The sequence below is a fragment of the Bemisia tabaci genome, chromosome 1, assembly GCF_918797505.1.
Source record: "Bemisia tabaci chromosome 1, PGI_BMITA_v3".
Classification (NCBI taxonomy): domain Eukaryota; kingdom Metazoa; phylum Arthropoda; class Insecta; order Hemiptera; family Aleyrodidae; genus Bemisia; species Bemisia tabaci.
Window position 1 is genome coordinate 19,914,118 of NC_092793.1, and position 23,204 is coordinate 19,937,321.

A 23,204-nucleotide genomic window follows, 5' to 3' on the forward strand; every position below is an offset into this window, starting at 1 on the left:
CACAGTGCGACGAAACTCAAGCGGATGAAATTCTGGATGTTCGTGCATTTGCTCTGATTTACTAAGTGGCGTAATAGTCCTTCACGGGCGGTAATTGTCATTTATTAATATTACAATGGCATTGACGAGTGAAGACTGACAAATGCAAATCTCGACGGTTGTCTCTATTAATACAATGCAAATATTTGCTGAATCTATATGATGTCCATAATTGCCTTTGATGTTCCGAGGACGGAGAGGCGTGGATGCCACTTGGCATGGAAAAATCACAGGAGTTGAAAAACGGTATGCACGGGAACACGCGGAACCTACACCTGAGATTTACAAGCGTAGTGCCTATGTTAAATTATCCATAAAAATGTCATACCTTCGAAGCTCTTTTTCAAGTCATATAGTGTATAGAATTCTTGACCATACTCATTCCCCGATTTTCAAAAGCTCCTTTTCTGATGATAAACCTAAGTTCTTTCCAATTCCCCAGGATTTTCTTGAAAAAATCTAATTCGTGCTTCTTAAGTCAGGGTTGCCAGAAAATTTGGAAAAGGAAATTCCCTGACATTTCCCTGATTTCCCGGACACATTTTGGTGAAATTCCCTAGCAATTGTAGATAGTGAAAATGCTTAAGAAAAAATATTTGAAAATAATTTTCAGGCAAAATTTGTAGTTCGAAACCTCAAATCCATTTTAGAGCGCAAATAAAGGAGATTTAACAAATTTTTCTTGACATTTTCGTCATTTCCCTGACTTCTTAAAATTCCCTGACATTTTCTGGTTATCTCTGACAGTGGCAACCCTGTTCTTCGTGCATTCATTCTTTCTCCGTGCGGTAGGCAACCTGACTCAACTAACAAATAAATGCATTACGAAATTTACGGTCCATAACGAAACTTGGTGGTGCTACCGAGCTAAGCAAGAACGCCGCAAATCCATCAAGTTTTTCACTCGTTTTTTGGAACTTAACACTTTATAAAATAAAAAATGTTTTACCCACGCACCTCAAAGTTTCAGGTTAAGTATATGATAGTATATGCGAAAGAATTCTGTAAAAACATTTTCCCAAAGTACACAAGTTTTTCTGTTATAATACATTGTTTCCAAAACATGTAAAATAGCATTTACGGCGTTTCCGCATGGCACAGTAGAGTGGTTGTTGAGAATAAGGAAGAAGGCTTACCTTTGGAGAGTTCCTCGAGGTGGGCATGGCAGATAATGGTGACGGCGAAGAGGAGATACAGAGCACTGGTGACGAGGAGCTCCGCCCGACGGTGGCGACTACCAAACATGATCCGCGCCCGAACTCACCGATTCGCGAACAATACCAGGAAGCACGGCTTCGTGGTGTTTCATCAAAGCCTCCCGTTTATCAAGCGACAAACGCACGACACACGATTGACTTCGCCGAAAAACGAACCGACTCACTGCGAGACGAAAAGAAAAATCCGAAACGGAAAACGCGGTAGAGTTTATATCAAATGGTCCACATCTGAAACAAAAGAAAAAGAAGACAAACTCGCATTAGTGTGAGAATAAAACAGTGGATTTTTTCGCAAATAAAATACAAAGAGGCAAGTATGGCATCATAATTTGTCAAATTGCGAGCATTGTTTGTCAAAATTGGTTTAAAAAACACTGTTGGGACATACATGTCATCATAAATATCTTCTTCCACTAACGACTAGGGCATAGCCCTGTTTGTCAGACCATCCAGTATCGAGCACAATAAGCTTTATAAATATTAAAAATCTAAAAATCACTAAAGATAAAGGACGTGTCAAATTTATTAAAACAGCATAAAAAATATGCGTCAATATTATAAATATGGGTGTAAAATGACCTCGCATTTTGATGATCAAACTGACATACCGAGCAACTCGGCTTACGACTTTGTGGACTATCCAGTATCCATCACACGCATCGACAGCTCAAATGCTTTTATGCGGAATAAATGAAAAAGATGCAAAACGGTTGGGTCGTTTCGGTTTTACAGAAAAAAAAAAATGACAAAAATTTAGCACATCAACGTTTCAATTTTATAAAAAGGCTATATTAAAGGGCATAATAATAAATCAAATTTTCTACTGCTTTTGAGATGTTTTTGCTACGTTCCCAATCGCTATAACATTTATGAGATATATTCTTGAAATTTCTTAAAAAGACTTTGTACTTGTTTTTTTGTTTTTCTTTCGTTTCTTTCCTTTTCCTTTTTCTTCGAGGTTCCCATTAGGAAGAAAATAAAGAATTTTATGGACAAGAGCAGAGAAATAAATAAACGACATTATAGAGGCTGAAACGCGTTGCAACGTAGACGCTACGCTGCATCTGACCGTTTCGGAGCATCTTTGAAGTAGGCAACTATTCGTGTTCGAGTGTCGTATTTTGCCTACCTCTCTAATTGAAGGAAAACTTGTGTTCTAAATTTTGTCGGGTACAATGTTCTCCTTTCATAGGATTCTCAATTAAAAGAGTAGTAATTAGCTAGTGTTAGTGTTGCAATTTTACGTCTTTGATTAGTTTAATAATGTTGGTTTCCTTACTATCAGTTTATTTTTATTTACAGTATAATTATGCCGATACGCTTAATTGTTACAGCCGGGCATCTGGACTGGAGCAAACAGAAAGGAAGCAAGTTATATTTCAGGAAAAAATGAGTGAGATATTTTTTGAGCTTAACCAGCCGTGCACTCTCTCCTCTTGAAAAATATCTGAAATGGGAAAACCGGTGTTGAACTTAATCTTTAACATTGAATCTTATGGATAAATGAACCTTTTTTTCTCGGTTCAATCTTGGTGCGACTTCAGCCCATTTAGATAAAGGTAACATTCCTCAGCAATAATAAGGTGTCATATCGATGGTTAAGGAACAAAACCGCCTATCTATAAACTGACAATTTCGCAGGACGAAGATGAAACTTCGCCATTTTCGTAATTTGAAGGTTGGATTCACAATTTTTTCGTACATTGCAGCGTCGTTACAGCACTCTCCTACAAGATTGGAAAAAACTAAAAACATTAGCTTGCGTATCTTATACTATGGAATGCGGCAAAGTTGCTGACTCATTTTTGCCAAAATTGCCAGTTAGGTGGATTGTCCCTTAGCCTCCAATATGAACCACTAGGTTTTGGGAGGCAATCTCAGCCAATTTTTTTCACAGAACGGAACATCTCGAAGAAAGTACCAAGGATACCAGAAATGATTACCAAATAACTTGCTGACATTCCCTATGTATTAAACAATCTGGGGTCACCGACGCAGCAAAATAGTATTACAAATCGCATTTACGGATAAACATTATTAGTGCCAACTGTGACACCAGAATTGAGACCTAGATTGGATGTTAAAGGGTAAAAGCACTCTACTCGCAGTGCGTCCGCCTGTCCTGTCGCACGATCAAACCAATCGTAACGGTTGTTCGAGAGTGCGCGGCGGCGCTGCCGAAAGTTCAGCTAATTCATACAGCGAAGCTTTCCGTTCTCTAGCGAAAGGATCCGTTTTTCGAGATAACCCCGCAGCACTGCGGAAAGTATCAGCGACTATCGGATGCGATTCGAACACGCCCCCTGGCTACATAAATCACTTAGATGTAAGTACATTTATATCAAAATATTGTTCACGTACAGGGATGTAGTGCGGAGGAGAGCCGGAAGAGGGGGGGGTGGGGTCCCGTTCCCAAGGGGAGATGTAGGGTCCAGCTCCGACCCTTCGGGGGCGAGATGTCACGGGCACAATGATATGTTGCCTTTAATCTTAGGCTTTTGTGTGCTGTTCGACTTTGTAATGGAAAAATATTATGTTTCGCGTGCCACGGTGCACGGCTAATTCTACCGTGTTGAGGAGAAACGTCGTAAGAGCATTCCGATATTGTCGAAACCGGTTTAGTAGATTAAAGATGATATCTTTGAAAACAGTCGTAAATGTCTTGCTTTGGAATTTTCAGATGAACTGAATGGGATTGCGAATGTAATTATCTGGAAAATTGGAAGAGAGGGTCATAGGTTATCGGGAAAATTTGTGTTTTATTGAAAGAAAGTTGGCAACGTCTGCATTTTGATACACGGTTTTTCCTTAGGACTGCGGATTTTCGTCGGAACTGCTCGGAGTCTAGGTTCCGTTGAGGCTAGTTTCGCGAATTTTTTGCACGCAACTTGCGGAGTCCCTGGCGGGCGGCTGAATTAATATGAGCGGCTCGGCGCGGAAAATTTACGAGCCGAGGATAAATCATGCGCTGATAATGAACTGCTGAGCGGAGTTGGACTTAAGGGAGCAATTTGTTAAAAACCCGAGACACCGGACTGAGAATACTCGGTCAAGGAAAGGTTGGGACCATAGGGCTCGGCCTGAAAACTAGAGGCCTATCATTGATGCAAATATATTGCATTTTTGGATTTCTATGAAAGTATGCGCATTGAGCTCCGCCAGGTGCGTTCCCTTTACGTGCTACGGAAGAACGTAGCTTGAGTCTTCAAAAAAAGCCAAATTTCTATTAGATAAACATTTTCAGGGCTCAAGATTACTATCAGACTGTTATTTCGCATACTACCACTGGAAAAAAACACGTTGGATCTAGAATCCAGACTCTTGAAAACATTGACAAGAAAAAATACTCTTGATTCAATCGGATTTTTTCTTGAATCAAAACGAAATCCGCTTAAATTAAGAGGCTTGGTTCTTGATTTAAGCTAGATTCTGATTGAATCAAGAGTACTTTTTCTGTCGATGTTTTTAAGAGTCTGGACTCTAAATCCAATGTGTTTTTTTTCCAGTGCGTATTTTGAAAATTTACGGTTAACCGGTCATACTCGTACCTCAATAAAACTTCATTTTGCAATAATTATAGGTATAACTACTATTTTCGACTGGCTTTAAAAAAAAAAAAAAAAAAAAAAAAAAAAAAAAAAAAAAAAAAGAATGGGAACACATTGACACAGGTTTTTATTTTTCTGGTTTACGGAGAAGTCAGAGACAAATAGTTCTTGATTGCAAAAAGTAGCCCGATGAGTTAATTTAATTTTTATAATGATAATATATTATAATTTTTAATTCTTACTTTTTTAGTAAGTAGACTTATACCAGAGTCAGGCCTTCGTCTATCAATTTTAATAATAAGCTCGCTGGTTCGCTATACCCTATCTATTTTACGTCAGGACGACGGACAAAACGCCCACAGCCGTGGAGCGAGTCGTAGGAAGATACAGATTAAGTCCCGTCATTATTCCAGATGCAATTTTCCGGTGACAAGATGACGGGACAATTAATTTTTCCTCGGTTTGTATCCCCGTGAAAAGTTTGCGCTCTGCTTATTTTTTTTTGCCTCCTCGCATTGAGTCGCCTTTTTCCCCGGTTCCCCGAAGCGGGGCGGTCGCGGCCGGTCGGAGGGACCCCCGAGGGGGGAAGGAGGTATTTTCACTTCATTTATCATCCGTAATAAACCATCGAGCCGCTCTGTCATCCGACACGATCGTTGATTTTCGTTGAGAATAATTCACCGACGGCCCGGCTCGAGACCGAGACGTTCGTCAATATTGAAACCTGGGCTCGGTTGCTCGGTAAAGCCACCGTTCCACGGGCAGTGCGCGACGAGAAGTTCACCGCGCAATAATTATCAGCCCATCCGTTCTGCCGTGATAGCAAAGAGAGCAGTAAGGGTCAGATTTTCGAAATCGAGTTTCTTTTAAATTCGTCTGATCTCTTTTAGATGGATGATGAATATTTTTAGACTGAGATAGCTAAAACAGCAAAATTCATCTTATTTTCATGGAAACGAGACATATGAGAAAGACCTAAGCAACGAACGACCTAAGTACGCAAAAAATGACGTGGCTTCAGGCAAGACAGCAGTAAGTGACAGTATTCCTCCAGAAAGCCAATGAAAACAGTGCTTTAAAGTTAAATGCCGCTCTCTTCTGGCAATTTCTAACCTGAAATGTATGTGTGTGAAAATGTGTTTGTTGTGCGTCCAAAACGCAACGGAGAGAGCATGCAGTAGATAGCAGTTACGGCTGACTCGCCTACCGATAATCTAGCATTAAAATGAAAAATACCCTTTTTATGTTATTGAAATGAAATTAGTCAATTTTGAATCATCCAAACGCTTAATAGGAGTTTTTCGGACAAATAGTGATAATTTGAGAAAGATGGGAGGCTTCTTTCAATAACATTTTTCGGTCACATGCTTTTGAGCCCGTTATCTCAAGACTTCATTTTTACACTTACTGCTCTCTTCGCTATCACGGCAGCTTTACCTAAGATGTTGACCACTCAATTCTCCATCTTATTGAAAAGGGAGCAAACCCAATGATTTAGAATACATTCTGGACTAACGATCTACTCACCACTCGTTTTTGCACTAAATTTCTTCAAGAAAACCAGCTGGCATTTTCTCATGAAATCGTCAACCGAAGGCTAAGGTTATTTTGTGTCTACTTCCGGTATTAACTAAACTTTTGTGTTAAAATTTCTCTCTGTGTAGCAGATCATTGCGATAACATTTAGTCTATTAGAGTTACCAGCTGTATAGCACTCCATATTTTAAGACGATGAAGAAACCTGCATGGGTTTGAAATCATTGCACCCGGTCCTGCGACAAACTTCACGTCGCGACGTGACACAGACAGCGCGCGACGTCGCGCGCTGTCTATGGAACCGTGTCTTGGGGTGTATTTAGCGCTACTCGAGGTGATTCTTTTCTCGCCGACTCTGTGTAAGACGCGACGTCACAGTAGGGATTCTACATTGAGGCAGATATCCATTATCTCAAATTAGATCCTGAGAATAAAATCGCCTCTTTCGATACATCATAGATGGGAGCAAGTCAACACGTCGAAGAAAAACAGCCGAATTAGAATTTTTTTGAAAAGCCTCAATAACATTCTCTCATGAATTGAAATTCTGAATTTTTTGGTAGCCGTGACCGCCTATGGTCCACCTATGGGTCTTAGCGTTGAAAAATTACAGGCCGGGCTGTTTCCTTGCCCTAATGCTTCAAGGAGTGTTTTATCAACACTAAAAACGCTGAAAACCGTCAACACGAACCGTAGGTATAAAATAAGCCCAATTCAAAACACGCGGTTTTAAAAAAATGATTTCACGGAAATTAATCATCTAACGCGGCCTCAAAATTCTCTGACCAAAATATAATTTATGTCTCTTGTTCACACAAAAATGAGGCGAGTCTCTGAGGTTTTTTTAAACTCCTTCTGTAAAAATTGAGCCAAACGCACAAAGATAGATGCAAGGAATACAAGCTAAAAAAAGTTTACGCTAAGCTTGGACTTTAATTCCGAGATTTTGATGACATATATTACAAAACTGCATGTGATTCAGTGCAGGTGGCGTTTTGCAATACAGAAATACATTTTAATCAGACAGAAACCATCTAAAAAAATATTATGTAATTAGTTCTAATCCGCAGGCGTTATCACCGCATGAATACATTCGCCCCCGGCATTGGATGCGGACGAAAGCAGTTATTGAAATTTACTGACAATCGTTTTTCCTACGCTACAAGGATTTAAAAAATACAGGTTTTCGTCACGTGGATTAGTATTTTTATTTTTTCCCCTGATTTTTTATTTATATTACCTCACGGTTCGTACTTGAATTTCATGAAAAATGGCTTGTCGTTTGCAAACATGTTTTGATTATAATGCACACTCATAGCAGCGAATGCGGTGCGGAACGCGTCGGAGCAAACAATATTCAAACAACAGCACAGTCAAATGCTCGGTTCAACCCCTTTCCCTGACCCTCATAACATACTCGCCAAATCGAACGAAAATCAATTTCTGAAAGTTTAAATGAAAACTGATTAGCGCTAAATCAGTTGGCACAGTTTCTTTTAATTTTCCTGGGGGGGGGGGGGGGGGGGCACGGGCTTAAGCCCCCTTCAGGGTGTCTACTGGTTCCCTGTTATTAAAATTCATTTCGTTTTCAGTAACTTTTCTTTGCCTTATCCATACTCTCGAAAATTCCTTTTTTTGGCGATTCTCAAGAATCTTTGCTTTTTCCTAATACCTTTTCTTCACCTCATACGCAATTCCAACAGTGTTGGGATTGGCAAATTGGAATGATAGAATGAAGAAGGAATAAACCGTAAAACACAAAGAATCGTACTGGGAACTTGATGAAATGTGTAACGAAATTGCATACACCTAAGGCTACTTTTAAGAGTTCACCAAAAAAAATATCAACTTTCCGTATCTTTTCACAGAAAATCCGTACCTTTGCCGTGCTTCTTTACCGACCTTTCGAAATCCGTGCTTTTTCCGTACAGTAGACACCCTGCCTCTTCTGGCGTGCCTGCCCAGACGTACCACGAAAAACGTGAACTTTGCCGGCACTTTTTAGATTTTTCTTGCTCTGACCTGATTGTCTGCAGCCATTCCCCCTCTCCTACACGGCGAATGAATGAAATCCGTATTTTTAAACGTCGAGGACAAACGGCAACCTGACGAGAGGCGCTCCCCTCTGGAGGACTAATTAATAACGCTTAAGCCCGCTCCAGCATTGCCAACATACAAGCTCCAGGCATGACCTCTGTAAGTATGAGCTCGATCGTCCCTCCCTCGATTGAAAAAAAACACACACACAGACTCACACCGAGCCCTTGTCCTGTCCCAATCGGGTGGAGGGAGGAGCCCTCGGCTCGTAGCGATGATTTAGGCGAGTCAATAAAGAACACGGGCGATAATTACGACTGCAGTGATATTAATTAGCCGGGCCCGATTTCCGCCGTCTATAGTTCTCGCGTCACACTTGCCCGTTCTCAGGCCTTGTTTACACGCGCCATTGCTCCATGACGCACTGCGACGATCGCTTTTTCGCCCCTAGTAAACAGGGACCGTCCGCAACCAGGGTGTCTAACAATTTTCAACAAAAAAATTCCATGACATTTCCCTGACAAAAACAGTCAAAAAACTGGGAAATAATTTAAAATTTCCTGACATACGGGAAAAATAATTCCCTGACATTTCCCTGCCAAAAAGGAGAAATTTTCCTAATTTTTTGACGCGGTTGAACTGACTACACGTAAGTGAGGATTTTATTATGTTTTAGGTAAAAATGTTATAAATACAGCAAAAAATGTAGTGCCTAAATTAATGCGAGATATTTGTGCCTAATTTTTAAAACTTAAAAGACTAAGGGAAAAATTCTGGTAGAAATCTTCGTGAGAGTGAAATTCGCGAGACACTCTCCAAATAATTCGTGTTTTTCGATTTCTCTGACGTTTCCCTGACACAAAAATTGCTTGCAAAATAAAATTCCCTGACATGCCGAATTTTAGCGGATTCCCTGATATCTCCTCAGTTTTCCTGGCCGCTAGACACCCTGTATGCGACTGATGGTCTACTGGACGGAATAAGAACTCAAGTATCAGGAACCACCAATCGCTGGTCCGTGCATTGTGCACTCTGGACGATTGTAAGGTGCAAGTTAAACCGGGTTAGTTCAACCGCGGGTCGATACAGTGGAACTGCCAGGAAAATTAGCCTCAAATAAAATTCCATATTATGACAATCGAAAGTCAACACGCAGGTTGCACTTCTGCATAGGAAGGGCTCGGAGAATAAAGAAATTGCTCAAACGCTATGATTTTCCCCCCTAGCCGCGATTTTCGCCGCGGGATAGCGGCGGAAGCTTTTAGAATCGACAGGATATTAAAGAGGGAGGGTGGAAGGTGTAATTCAAATCATGTTCGAAACTAAACGGCACCTGGGTGTGTTCGGTTGCCAAATGCACTTTTCTCTCTTAGATCTTAATCAGACAGCAGATAAGAATAAACTTTCTGCCGTGCGGTGAGCTTATGAAATTTATTAGTGAAATTATTAAGTCCGACAATATACAATGAAAATAATATCTTGCACTTGATAATAAAGCTTTCAATTCTCAGATCGCGGGGGACACGGGTCTGTATCACGGGATGGCGGCGGTCGATGGGGGTGGGTCTTTTGCAGTCAAGACACAGCATTCAGCCAATATTTTCGTCATATTTCCGATCTTACTGAGTGTATTTTTTCAGTAAGTATCGTATAAATAGTTTGAGGTATACTGTTGAATTCATAATTAAAGGGTATCGGTTAGATGTAAATCTCTTAGCAACAATAATTTGAGAAATAATGATTTTTAAATTTGGGAGATGAATTCAAGTAAACAAGTATCCTCCCAAAGCATAGAAAAATGGCAATTCCATGTTTTTCATGACGAGACTTTCAAAGGTTCTATTAACGAGATGATGTTGAAAAATAGTGAAGAAATACACTCAGTAATATTTTTTAAAGTATACAATAATGGATCGATGCAATCTCTACAGTGCTGGCTAATCTTTAAGATAAAGCCTATAAATTGAAGACTTTTGACCAAATACTGCAGAAATGTGTCTTCTTGGTAGGGAGGAGCCGAGCATTACCTAACGATCAAACACAGAAAATACGGGATTGAGGAAGAATAAAATATTTGGGGTGACACATGTATACAGACTTCAGCAGATGGCTGTTACAAAATTCATAGGTAAGAGTTCAGGTTTACAGGCGCATTGCAAGAGTGAAGAAGGTTGGAGAGCAGCGCTGTCGATATCGAAGTTCTGATTGGTGAAGTTCCAATAATAAATACATCACGAAAAAGTGGCACCCGGGCAAAGATGGGGTACACACCGCGGAAAACCGCTTGCGACGAAATGGAGGAAATGAAAAGAGGAAGACGAGGCCAATTAGACAGTCAATCTGCCTGATTTTATAAATATTCGCGGGGTTAATCCCGTCCACCGTTTCGACTTGTGTCGCGGCGTCGTGTTGTGATACGTCAATCTGTGACAACGACGATGACGCCATATCGAAGCAGGAATCATTAAATAAATGGAATTGAAGTTTACAGATGACAAATCCGAAGAGGCTAAAGCTGTTCCCTAAAATGTAGAGAAATGTACACAGGAAAAAAAAAAGAATCTTAAATTTGCCGCCAAGAAGTATTTCTTCTTAAATCAAGAATTTTGCTGGTTAATATATGCTACTTTTTTGCTTAACCCAAGCATTACTTTTCTTGAATCAAGAAAAAGTCAGCTTAAAGCAAGATAAAGAAAATTCTTGGCGGCAAATTCAAGAATTTATCATGCTTGATCCAAGCTACTTTTTGGCGCGTATACGTAGTATACCGCCTTTGCGATCGTTTCGAACCCTGCTCGATACAATAACCGAGTCCCTTAGTTCCTTACCGAAAAGTGACTACCGCGAACTTCTGAGATTTTCCAAAGCGTGTAAAAAGTTTATTTATCCGTCAATAATTATGATTTAAAGTTGTTTCTCATTCTGGGGCTCTCTAGTTTATGTGCAGTGAATACCAAAAGTCTACGTTACTTGGTTTTTTTAAAAAAAGCCTAAGAGTACGACGCGCTGATTTAAAATATGCATATATAAGCGGAAGCAAGCGAACTGATTCGAGGATGGCTGACCAGTTGGGCACTCCTTGAATGAGAATTTCACTCACTTCGTTTTGTTCAAAACGTTGCTTTGACAGATCTCCACACCACTGTTATCCTTTTCAAAAGTTGGTACTCCTTGCTCTGATAGCCGGGGCCAGCAGGATAGTGGTAAGTGCAATCTGTGATGAGCCTCGAGACTCATTAGACCATTTGCTAAACGTGGCTCATACAGGAGTCCACTCAGCCCTCTCTTCCCCATGCTCCTGATCACTGCGTCGGCGTCACGAAGAACAATGGGCCTTGGGCCGCCTTGGGTCCCAACGCGGCCGATACCCGTACCCCAATTACTCACGCTTCATTAACCATTTCACCGTCTCGCTAGGATTCATCCAATTTGCAAAAAAAATTGTTTCGCGTGTATTTAGCAATTTTTTCCTTACTCTTCGTTAAAACACAAATAAAAAGAGACCTCATTCATAAAAATCGGCCGAATAGAAGAGAAATTACAGTAATCAAAATCCGAAGAAATCAACAAAACCTCGACTTCTCGATACAAAAAATAAAATGAAGGGGGAAAAAGAAATGTATAAATTACAATTAAATATAATTGACATCAGAATTTGACAAGCAATTCATTTATATACCTAACGCTGAAAAAACTGGGAGAAATTACAAAAAATTCGGCTCTTGCAAGGGGCTTCTTTGTAAGAATTTTGACCTGAAGACAAGGGTCGAATAACACAGTACTCCATACAATACACGGTGTGCCTGAACGTGTTAAACATTTTTTATACGTCCAAATCGAAAAATCTTTATATTTTTAACTATACAATGTCTCTTGAATCGTTTGAGCCAGAAAAAAAAAAAAAATTCCGTCGAGATTCTGGAACGTAAAGGCGCTTTAAAAGTATTCTGGGGCTATAATAGCTAAATCATCGGTAGTAAATCCCGTTATATTATTAAAAAGAAATTGACTCCATAGTTTAATTCCTTAGTTTCTTGAATAAGATTATTTTAAGCACTTAAACATTTATACCACCAATTTTAGCCATGGGGTGATTTCCTGAGAGCCGATAATATCACGAATTTCTCATAGAACCCTTCAACAGTGGCTTGATTTTTTGGCAGCCGATTCGGCCATCGAACCGGAGTTTAAATGGAAGCTGATAATAACCCAAAGCTCTGAGAAAAATTTTGAGATGAGTATAAGAACGGTTTGTTGTAAGTAACGAGGAGAGGCGGGCAAAGCGGCTAAAATCCGATCAAATTTTTACAGTTTTTCTGTTGAATTAATGTTGCCGCGGGCTTCTGACTGTGTCCACACATAGTTTCTGTTCAGCATCTCGATACATAAGTATTTACACACGTAGAATCTAATTTTCACGTCGGGGAGTCGACATATTTTGATTTTTTCGATTTTATACGGAAAATTGTTGGTTTTTCGGGATTGAAATTATTATTGTTTCATGAAAAATAAATGCACCCAAAATGACTATAGCATATTGATTTTTACACATTTGCACTCACGAAATTGGTTGGTAAATTCAACGAGGGGATGCATCGACCTGGTATATCAAGTTTCTGCAATTTTTTACGGCAAATCAGTAGATTTTCGGGATGTAGATTGCTTACTTTCAATTCATGAATGAATAAAGCAACGACATGGTTGAACTTCTTTGCATGGAAAGACGTTTAAAATAACAAAATCAAGACGTATTTAATGCAATTGCATTTATATCGAGTCAATTTCTTTTCAATAATATAACGGGATTTTTCCTACCGGTGATTTGGGTATTTTAGCCCCAAAATACCTTTAAATCGACTTTATCTTCTAGGAGTTCGACAGAATTTTTCCTTTCTTCGCTTAAATTATTCCGTAGCACTTTTCTTCAAGAATCTGATAAGATTTTGCTTGAGGCAGATCAAAAAACTTAAATCCGATCGAATAGCTTTCTACTTTCACAATACACGGTCTCGTCAAGGTGCGTGCGTCTTTGACCTCGCAGTGTTGGGATCGTGAATTCTCTTGTTGTGCTGCTTGCCTTTTTTGAAATCTCTGTAAATGAAAACTAAAGGGGTTGATATGTGCGAGTTAATAACGCGCCTTATCAACACATTGTGTTGGAGTTCACTGCTTGTTTTTCAGTGTAGAGAGAATGTAAAGATAATGTAGAGAAAAATCAATGCTTTACGCTGAAGAATTTTGAAGCAGGAAAGTTTCCTCTCGCCGACCCAAAGTTTAATGGCAGAATTGAACTACATTTTGTGAAATTAAGGAACTACTATTTTTGTATCGTTCTTTAAAAAGTCATCTGCGTAGGGAAATGGTGGCACATGTGTTGTTTCTTTATTTAATTTTTATGGAGGTGAATCGAAATCATGTAAAAAGACGTTATTGCAGCTTTAAGTTATAGCTCACATTGTTTTGAGTAAAAAATAATGTATCTGAAGTTATTTACCGATTGATTGGAATCGATACTTCGATCCACCGATAAAATGCCTAGGAATTCCCCTGCACGGAAAAACTGCTGGAGGATAACGCGGCCTTGTTCGTTAGGCCAATTTCAATTTGAACTAATTCAATTTACTTAACTACAGGAGAAGCAATGGTTTGATGGTTGAAGAGCCATTCTGAACTCCATGCCACAAAACAGTAATTTTAATTGAATGTCCTTTGAAAGAAGAATGCATGAAATGCACAGTCGTGAAACGAAACAAATGCCATCTGAATAAATGAGGCGCAGGAGAATTGTTACGGAACTATACATCAATGGGCAAAGTGTGAAACCTCGTATCTCGATTTGCGACGTCGCAGACTTCCGATCATACTGTATTCTTTCTTTGGAAAACTTGTCGACTTAATTTTCTAAGAACTATCTTGATTTTTCCTCTCTATTAGTGGAATATTCCGTAGACATGTCAATCTACACATGACTTGTTTCTCTTCGAAAAAGTGAAATATGAGCAGATATTTTGAAACAACGCAATGAGGATACGTGGTTACGCACTTTCGCCATCAATATTCCACCGTGCCAAGGAAGAACTATGTGTGAGCCTTCGGACATTGTCAAATTGCTTTGGATAAAACACTAATTATCAGGGAAACTTATATGACTATTTATCTTTCAATTTTTCGAAGGATATTAATGAAAATTTAGTCTACAATATCTGAAAATTGCAAGGAGAAATACTCTCGACTTTCCTCAAAACTAAACAATTTAGCGGGAGAAATTAAGCTACGTCCTAGTTCTCATGAAACGTTTTTACTTAAAACGATAGCGTTAGAGTACGGATACGATCCATTCCTATCCCTGAAGTGTTCCAAAAATACATCAGTGGCGTTTAAACGTAACACTTAACAAGCTCTAAGACTGATTACTGAAGAGACCAGAGACTATCTAGGGGTCCAGTTTACGCTTTTTGTTAATTATTTACAATTTGATTTGCGCAAACAGCGAACAGACGCCACATCAGACATTGTTGCCAGATAAATCAATAGTAGGTACGTAGTATAGTCTCGGCTCACGATTTTTTAATTCAAGAACTTCTAGAATTAAAAACGCGAGAGCCAACGATGATATCCTTTATTTTCCCCGTACATGTGTGCGACATAAAAATCTTTAGGCATTTGTTTTCTTTTTCTTTTTTTTTTTGGAAGGAGACCAGCAAGACAAATATTCCTTTAAATAAAAGTGGAAACTTCAAGACGACTTGAATTGTTTTAATGTTATACGACATCGATTGTTGTTGACAGGATTTTACTTTCCTTGGTACACATATTTTCACTAATCAGAACAGCAGTTGTTTATCGACATTTTCTTTTCTTTTTTTTAAAAAAAAGGAGGGGTAGGGGAATCATTGAATAATTAAATGGGGATACGAAATAAAAACTTGAGGTAGCATATAAGCTTTTAGACATGTGTTTGATACGCTGTTTATGCGGAAAAATATACGTGGAATATAATTCATTCCGTTCGTTGTTTGGTGCTCTCGACTTAATGACGGGAAAAATAGGAGAGAACCTGAGCGAAACGACAACCCCGTAGCTGATACCGTAGCAGCTGGAATCATTCCGGATGAGAAAACGACATTTTTATGACTAATTTCGCTCGATTATCGACCACAGCCCTCGACGGGGCGGAAAATGACACAAGGGTGCGGGCCACTTCCTTGTGCACCCCCTTTTTATTGTTCCAGCAATTACTCGCATCAAGCTGAGATGGAAAACAGGAACCCGTCGTCCAAACTTTGGTCTGTCGAGGGATGACGGTGACTGAGGACTTGCGCCTGCCCGTCCCTCTTCCTACTTCAAACTTCGAGAAGACTGCAACATTAGAGATACAGCAAACTGAGTAGACTTTCCAGGGGTGAAATCGCACCAAAATCACTTAAAATACATCATAGTTAGATGCCTACAATGCACTTCTCAAAGCACAATTTTGGCATCCGAGCGACGTACCCATGAAAAAGAGAGCTATCAATACTTAATCTGTTGTTCGTTCATACCCAAAAATGTTCGTGGAAAGCACTGGAAAAAAAAAAACATATTTAATCTAAAGTCCAGACTCTTGAAATTAAGAAGCTTGGTTCTTGATTTAAGCTAGAGTCTGATAGAATCAAGAGTACTTTTTCTTGTCGATGTTTTTAAGAGTTTGGACTCTAGATCCGATGTGTTTTTTTTTTTTTTTTCCACTAAGCATTTGAATGACTGTGAACTTGGGCTGTAACACAGCCTGACGCAAATATACAACCTCAATCCTACTACTTTAGAATTTAAGCTATCAAGCGATTTACCGTATAAACCAAAGCTCCCATTTATCCCTGACCAGAAATGAACATTATTATTCTCGCACGGTTAAATAATTAAACGAACGCACACAATAAGGAGAATTTTCAATTTGGAGGGGGTAACACATCGAACGGAGCGTGAAAATTTATCTGGGCGATAAATTCAACTCCGGTCTCAAAAATTCGCGGCGCTCGCGGAGGGACACGGTCGGCGGGGCGAAATAAAACTCACAATTAAAAATCTCGCAGGTGATGAGTAAGCCCATTTCACGGGGGGCTTGCTTCATCAGGGTCCGCTTTCCCTCGGCGGGGAACAAGACCGGCTTCATTTAATTTTAATTATAACCCGCACTTACACGGGCTAATCGCTTCGACGTCCGCCGCCGCGCGCCGCACAGTGGATCGAGTCAATCGTAGAGGTTGGACATAATTTGGAAACTTTAAAAGCTTATTACTTGAAGATAAAGTTGCTTACAGGAAAGCTCAGTCTAAAGTTAGGAGCCTCATAACACGGAAGAAGAATGAAGCTTGGGAAAGCAACTGTTCTAGAATTAACACCTACCTAGGGGGAGAAAAAGTGCTGAGAGCTGGAAGTTAATTAAAGGTTTACGTAGAGACATGAAGCGCGACATCGTTTCTCCGATATCACTTAAAAAACTGGAGGATCATTTTAAAGATCTTTTGACGGAAAGGCGCCCAGAGTTTCGAGACAACAGCACGGACAACGGAAGAATGAACAACTTGGAGATCCACACTTGTGACATAATTAAAGCGGTTAAAGAGCTAATTAATGACAAAGCACCGGGTCCTGGTGGGATTCCTGTCGAGTTGGTCAAGTACGGGACTGCCAAGCTCTTTGAGTGCCTCAGAAAACTGATGCAACAATGCATCAGGGGTGACGAGGTACCAAGGGAGTGGAAGGAGTCTTGGATCAAGGCCATCTACAAAAAGAAGGGAAGGAAGGACGACTGTAACAACTACCGGGGGCTCTCAGTGACCGGGACAATAAGCAAAGTGTACGGGAAGATACTGAAAGCGAAGATCGAGGACGAATGGCAGGATCACGAAGCAGAGGAGCAGGCTGGTTTTAGAGCTGGCAGGTCTACGATAGATCACCTCTTTGTTATTGTCCAGGTCATTGAGAAGAAAATGGCCGTAGCTCAGGAACTGCATTTAATTTTTGTGGATCTCCAGAAGGCGTATGACAGCGTGCCGTTGGTGAAACTTTGGGAGGCCTTGGAAAAATCGAATTTTAACGGGGGGTTGATTGACGCTGTTAAGCGATTTTATAAAGGGAGTTTTACCAAAATTAAGTGCCATGGGGGGTTGTCAGCGGGATTTTATGTGACTAAGGGTTTAAAACAGGGATGTTGTTTGTCGCCAACATTATTTAAAATTTATCTCGAGTGCGTGCTAAAAGAATGGAAAAAGAAATGCTCTGGCATGGGTGTCCCCTTGGGTGATCTCGAAACTCTGTTTACTCTGTGCTTTGCTGATGACCAGGTGGTGGTTGCTCAAGATCAAGATGACGCGGAATACATGATGCGCAAGCTAGTAGAAGAGTATCGGAAGTGGGGTTTGGAAGTCAGCATATCCAAATCTGAGAAGATGACTTTTGGCGGTGATCAGCAAAGCATTGAGTTGGAGGATGGGCAGCAGATCAAAGGCTGCGAGCACTTTAAGTACTTGGGAGTGCGGTTGACCCAGGATGGAAGGACGGATCAAGCTATCAGGGAAAGGAACACCTTAGCAAGGAAGGCTATAGCGATGTTAAATGGAATCCTCTGGGATCAGCGGATTTCCAAAGATAACAAGAGGAGGATATACAACGCTGTAGTCAAAAGTATATTAACATACGGATGTGAAGTTTGGCAGCTGAAGAAACGGACACAGGATATGCTAAGAGCAACGGAGATGGATTTCTGGAGAAGGTCAGCAGGAATTTCTAGGAGAGATCGGGTCCGTAATGATAGAGTGCGTCAGATAATGGAAGTCGAAAATGACATCGTGTTCGACGTCATGACCAAACAACTTGTTTGGTATGGTCATGTCAATAGGATGACGGAAGAGAGGCTGCCAAAAAAGATGCTTGATTGGGTTCCTCCTGGGAGGAGACGTAGGGGACGCCCAGTGAGAGGTTGGCGACAGGGGGTGTTAAATGAGATAAGAGATTGTCAACTCCCTGATGACCTGTGGGAAGACCGAGCTTTGTGGCGATTAGGCGTCGCACAGCGCCAAAGAGCGCTATAAAAGCGACTCATATATATATATATATATATATATATATATATATATATATATATATAAAAGCTTATTACTCCGTTTATACTAAACTTTGAGGTTTTAAAAGTGATTCCATTGGTTTTCTCGTGAAATTTTTTTCTCGAAGCACCCGTAAAAATTTAAAATATGACGAAAACAGCGTAAAAATTTGCAGTTTTAGTAAAAAATTTAAAGTCCGACCTCTCCAATTGACTCGATCCACTGTGCGCCGCGTCGGCACGTTAATTAAACGAAAAAAGGAGGATTACACTTTCATACCCGCATTTCCACCGAAACAAACTCCGCCTTAAGACTCCCGTGTATGCAACAAGCTTCGCGAGAACTACTCAAAAACACATAAAAAAGTTCGGTTTACGTTCGAGTATTAAAACGCACGGCACGGCTCCTGCGGGCGAGCGCGCGGGGAGAGGGAGGGGAATCATTTCCAAAAGGGAAATAATAGCTAACCGGATCAGAGGAGGTCTCTACGGATAGAGAAATAAAGCGAGACCGGCGGGAAAACGGAGGAACTTTTTTACGGCACGAAAACCGTGCACTGGGAAGGCGTATAAAAAAGTAGTTGAAACTTCACGTCATTATACAGTCAAAAAGTAAAGACATAAAAAGCAGTGCCATCCTCGGCGGGGTAGGGGGCCGGAGATGCTGGAAAATGACCTTATTCAAAAAGAAAATATAACGAGGCGGGAGGGGTGGAGGGAGGGGGGTCGAGCGAAAGTGAAGAGGGGAGTCGCCGCGGTGGGGGCGGCGAAGAGATTGCTCTCTCGTAAGGATAAGTTTACCGGGAAAAAAATAACCCGACGACGAGCGGTGCCTGACGTCTAAAGCCGAGAATAATCTGCCGAGGCATTGGGAAAGACAGACAAAACGTGAACGCCGAGAGAGCTACGTGTAAATGTTCGCATGGATCCTGGGGACTCGTTTATTTACACGTATGAATTCACGAGGAAGGAGAGCTTTGTCTGTTCGCCGGGAGCCCTCCCTCGGGTGTCAGTTGCAGAGGGATAAACGATGACAAATTATGCCAAGATTTGATGATGCTCGGATGAAGGGTCTCGCGGAGGCCTATGAAAAATTAAGGAGTTGGCGTCTTCGAGCAGCGCCGGCGGCCAAAGGGAGCACAAACTATAACAATCATTAGCCAGACCGATTACCCTCATGGATTGGCGTCCGCCCTACACCCTCCGCAGAGTTGTCTATCGACTCAATTTCACATTATCGCGGACATTCTGATAGTATTTTGTACGGAAGGCAGCATTTGCAGCGCCTGAGAAGTCTTAGGATTGTTCTCGTAAGCAGAGGATTCGAATTTTTCGGGATCAGTTATACCTCAAACGAGGGGCTGGGAGAACAAGGCGCAGAAGTGCGGTTTCTGAAAAAGTCGAGATATTAATGTTTTCAAGTAAAACTAGTCTGAATGCACATTCTGTATTTTCGCTCCCAAATTCCAAATTTCAAGCATTAAAAAGTCATTTTGAACTCTTTTTCTGCCATTCGGATCCATGTCCGGATCCATAGACCGTTTGGTTTGTAATACAGCATAGAGAAAAAAAAGGAGGTGTTTGCATCTTGAGGTTTGTTTACCCTGTGAGGTAGGTCGGTGCAACCCGGTCAGCGAAATCCGGAATTCGAAGTATGAAAAACGGACCATACTGTCCCATTTTTTGCTTAAATCAACTCATGATATAATTTCAAGCACTTTTTATAGAATGACTTTTTTCCATAAATTACACCATTTCCAAGAAAATCGATGATAAAAGTCGCTGTACCGACCTACGTCATCAAAAAAATTCCAAGATGCCCGAAATGCAAACACCTCATTTTCTTTCTCTATGGTAATACAGAGCTTTTCTTTCTGTATACCTGTATCAATACCGACCTGTACTCGGGTTAAGAACCACGATGACGTTTATGGATCACGTGACGAAGGAGCTGAGTGGAGGTGGGGGTGGGGATCGGCCGACACGAAAGCTCGGACGGAGTCCGAACGTAGTGAGCAATCGCCCGCACCCCTTCTCCCCCATAGCACTGGGGGGGGGGGGGGGGAGGGATTTATTCTGGGGAGAACTCGGCGATCCCCTCCTTTTTCGCGCGGCTCAGCGTTCACGATTAATTACAGTTGCACGGCTCCGGTCCGGGTCCAGTCCGAGCCGTAAAGTGCGTGACCAAGTTTTGCCTCCGATTTAGTGTAATGGACTTGCTCCGATCCGAACCGCAAGCCTCCGTCCAGGTTGCCCTGTTTACGCGTCTCCAGGATCAAAAAACCGGCTGGCCGAGAGAGCGAACTTCTCAAAAAAAAAGTTTGAAACTCCAAACGAGGCTGGTTCGGTTATATTTTGGCGCAACCGTGTAAACGATAGTATGAAGCGCAAGATTTTGTAGTAAGTAACGCTAACGTGTTGGTAGCTACGGTTCAGAAAAAATGCGGAAGGGATTGGTCTAATTTACCACTCATATCTTTCTGCGCTAATATTAACAGTTCGCCTTCAGAACCCCACGTAGGCAAAATGCGTGCCTTGGGAGCCACAGTAGTGAATATCGCTCTCACGATGAGATAAACAAAACACTAGCGTTGTGAAAGCTGATGTTGCGAAAAAGAAGTGAGGGGGTTCGTCTGATTTTCTGTTCCTCCTTCCCTGATCTTTAACAATTCAACTATGGCAACGTAGGGTAAACTGCTAAGGTAAACACCTTGAGAGCAGTAATAGTTGAAAACGGCAAAAGAGAAGCTAAGAAGGTAACGTGCATTTAAAAATATCATTAAAGTTTCAATAGGCAATTGCATCAGATTTCTATCCTCATTACTAGGGGAATTATTCTGAAAACTGGGCACGGCTAAATTATCAAATAGAAAAATTATTCAGTGCCCCCCCCCCCTCCCCCATTGAAAACTCCATTACAAGATTTCTTGCCTCCAAAACCTTCGAAAGGTAAAAAAAAGGCACAGGAACGACAAAAGTTACTTCTGAGTTGCAGCAGATCGCAAATGAAATGCCGAACAGCATAAACATTCATTTTCTACGAGCTCACCGTTAAGAACTTTGAAAACCGAATTAAATGGTTTGCTGACAGCTACAATTACGAGTACTATGACGAGCTGCGTTCTTTCTCTTAAAAAAAAGGATACAAACACATAGTTACCTTGCAATATTTTTCTTAATTTTGTCTCAGTCTTTAACGAATCTTGGAATGGTCTGTGATTGAGAGTTAGGTAATATTTCTTTTACTACTCCCTAAAAATGATTAAAACTAACAACTAACAGAATCATACGCACTACTGAACAAACTTTCGAAGATAAATCCGACAGGCAAACTTGAATTCCGTAAGAATAATTGCGTATTCATTTTTAAAATTGTGCCTCCTTGCCGTGGCAACAACGATCGGCGAGGGAAGAACTTAGCGTGTTGCGGCAAAGCACGGCGCGGCGCTGCGTTGCGCACAGCTCAGCTGCATTTGTGCCTGCGGTCTACAGATAAGATCTGTTGATGCAAAGTGCATTAAGTAACTCGTTGCCAAATTCTACAATATTCACTTTGTCGGGCTACCACACCAAACTAAGGCAAGAGGCAAAATCTGCAAAACATGGAAACGAATCGTTGCTGTGCTAATGGTTCATTCATGACATGAAAATTGAGGTTAAGAAGGGATGTCAAGTATTTGGAAATTCTAAATACTCAGGACATATCAATCATGTTTTCAATTTAATACTGATGACAAAGTAGTTAAAATGGCGTTATATTGTCTAAGGGCCGCTCTATTCAGAGTTCAGTGAATTTAACTTAATTCGCTAAATATCAATGAAAACTAGCAAAAATGAAAAAGCTGTGTACAGCGGCGCAAAAGAAAAACGTCGTATGAATATTCAGACGCTGTTATTATTTGGATGAAATACTGCATGTCCTTGATAAGTTGTAAGTATATTTCCGATCATTTTTCACGAAATTTTCTTCATAATTGAATCTAGAATACGATGAGATAATTTTGAGGGAAATATTCAAGAACACTCTCGAATACAAATAGATCAGGCATTGCGCCTAACGCATAGTGCGATCGCCGGTTCGCGTAGCGCCTACAAGGGTGCACGAAAACTTCCCGCATTGCGCCTAACACCGTGCGGTCGCTGGTCGGCGTGAAATGTATATCGATGGTGTAAGTCGGCAAACACATAACTCGGTTTGCGATGACGCAGACTTCCTGTCATAATTTATTTTTTAACAGAAAACTACTCAACGGCAATTCTTTAAAACTGCCGTGATTTTTCTTCTCTGTGCGAAGAAAATTCTGCAAAAACTTCATGGGATGATGTGAATTTGTTCTCCTTTAAAAAAATAACATGGAGGCAGAGATTTTCAGAAACCGCAAACGAGATACGTGATTGCGGACTTGTGCCGTCGATATATTAATTGATTCCCTTTCACGAACAGTGATTTTAGGAGCGTATCGGCGTACTTGGTTCTCACTGCTATACTTGGTCCATTGTACGCTAATATACTTTCCGATTTCAGGAATCGATTCCGAGAACGAAGAGACAACGCTGCGTGTACGATTTCGGATGCGTTTCGAGTTGGACCATCTGGGAGCAGAGCAGAATTTGTGCAGACGGGATGAGCGGGACGAAGCGACAGGGTCATGAGAGCGACAAGGGATCCACAGGAGAGGGGAGGGGTCGGGGGCCGGGCTCTGGCAGTGCATACATGCAATCCGTTTAAAGGCGTGTTAAAGT

The 23,204-nt window shown here is 40.9% G+C and overlaps 1 protein-coding gene across 1 annotated transcript in view; it reads right to left on the reverse strand.

Moving 5' to 3' along the window:
- The window catches only part of Sema2a (Semaphorin 2a), a 769,825-nt gene that overhangs the window by 439,462 nt on the left and 307,159 nt on the right, over positions 1-23,204 (reverse strand). Inside the window, exon 6 of the mRNA XM_072297641.1 lies at positions 1,176-1,484. Coding sequence (XP_072153742.1) covers positions 1,176-1,284 — 109 coding nt within the window. The 5' untranslated portion in view covers positions 1,285-1,484. The remainder of the gene's footprint in view (positions 1-1,175; positions 1,485-23,204) is intronic.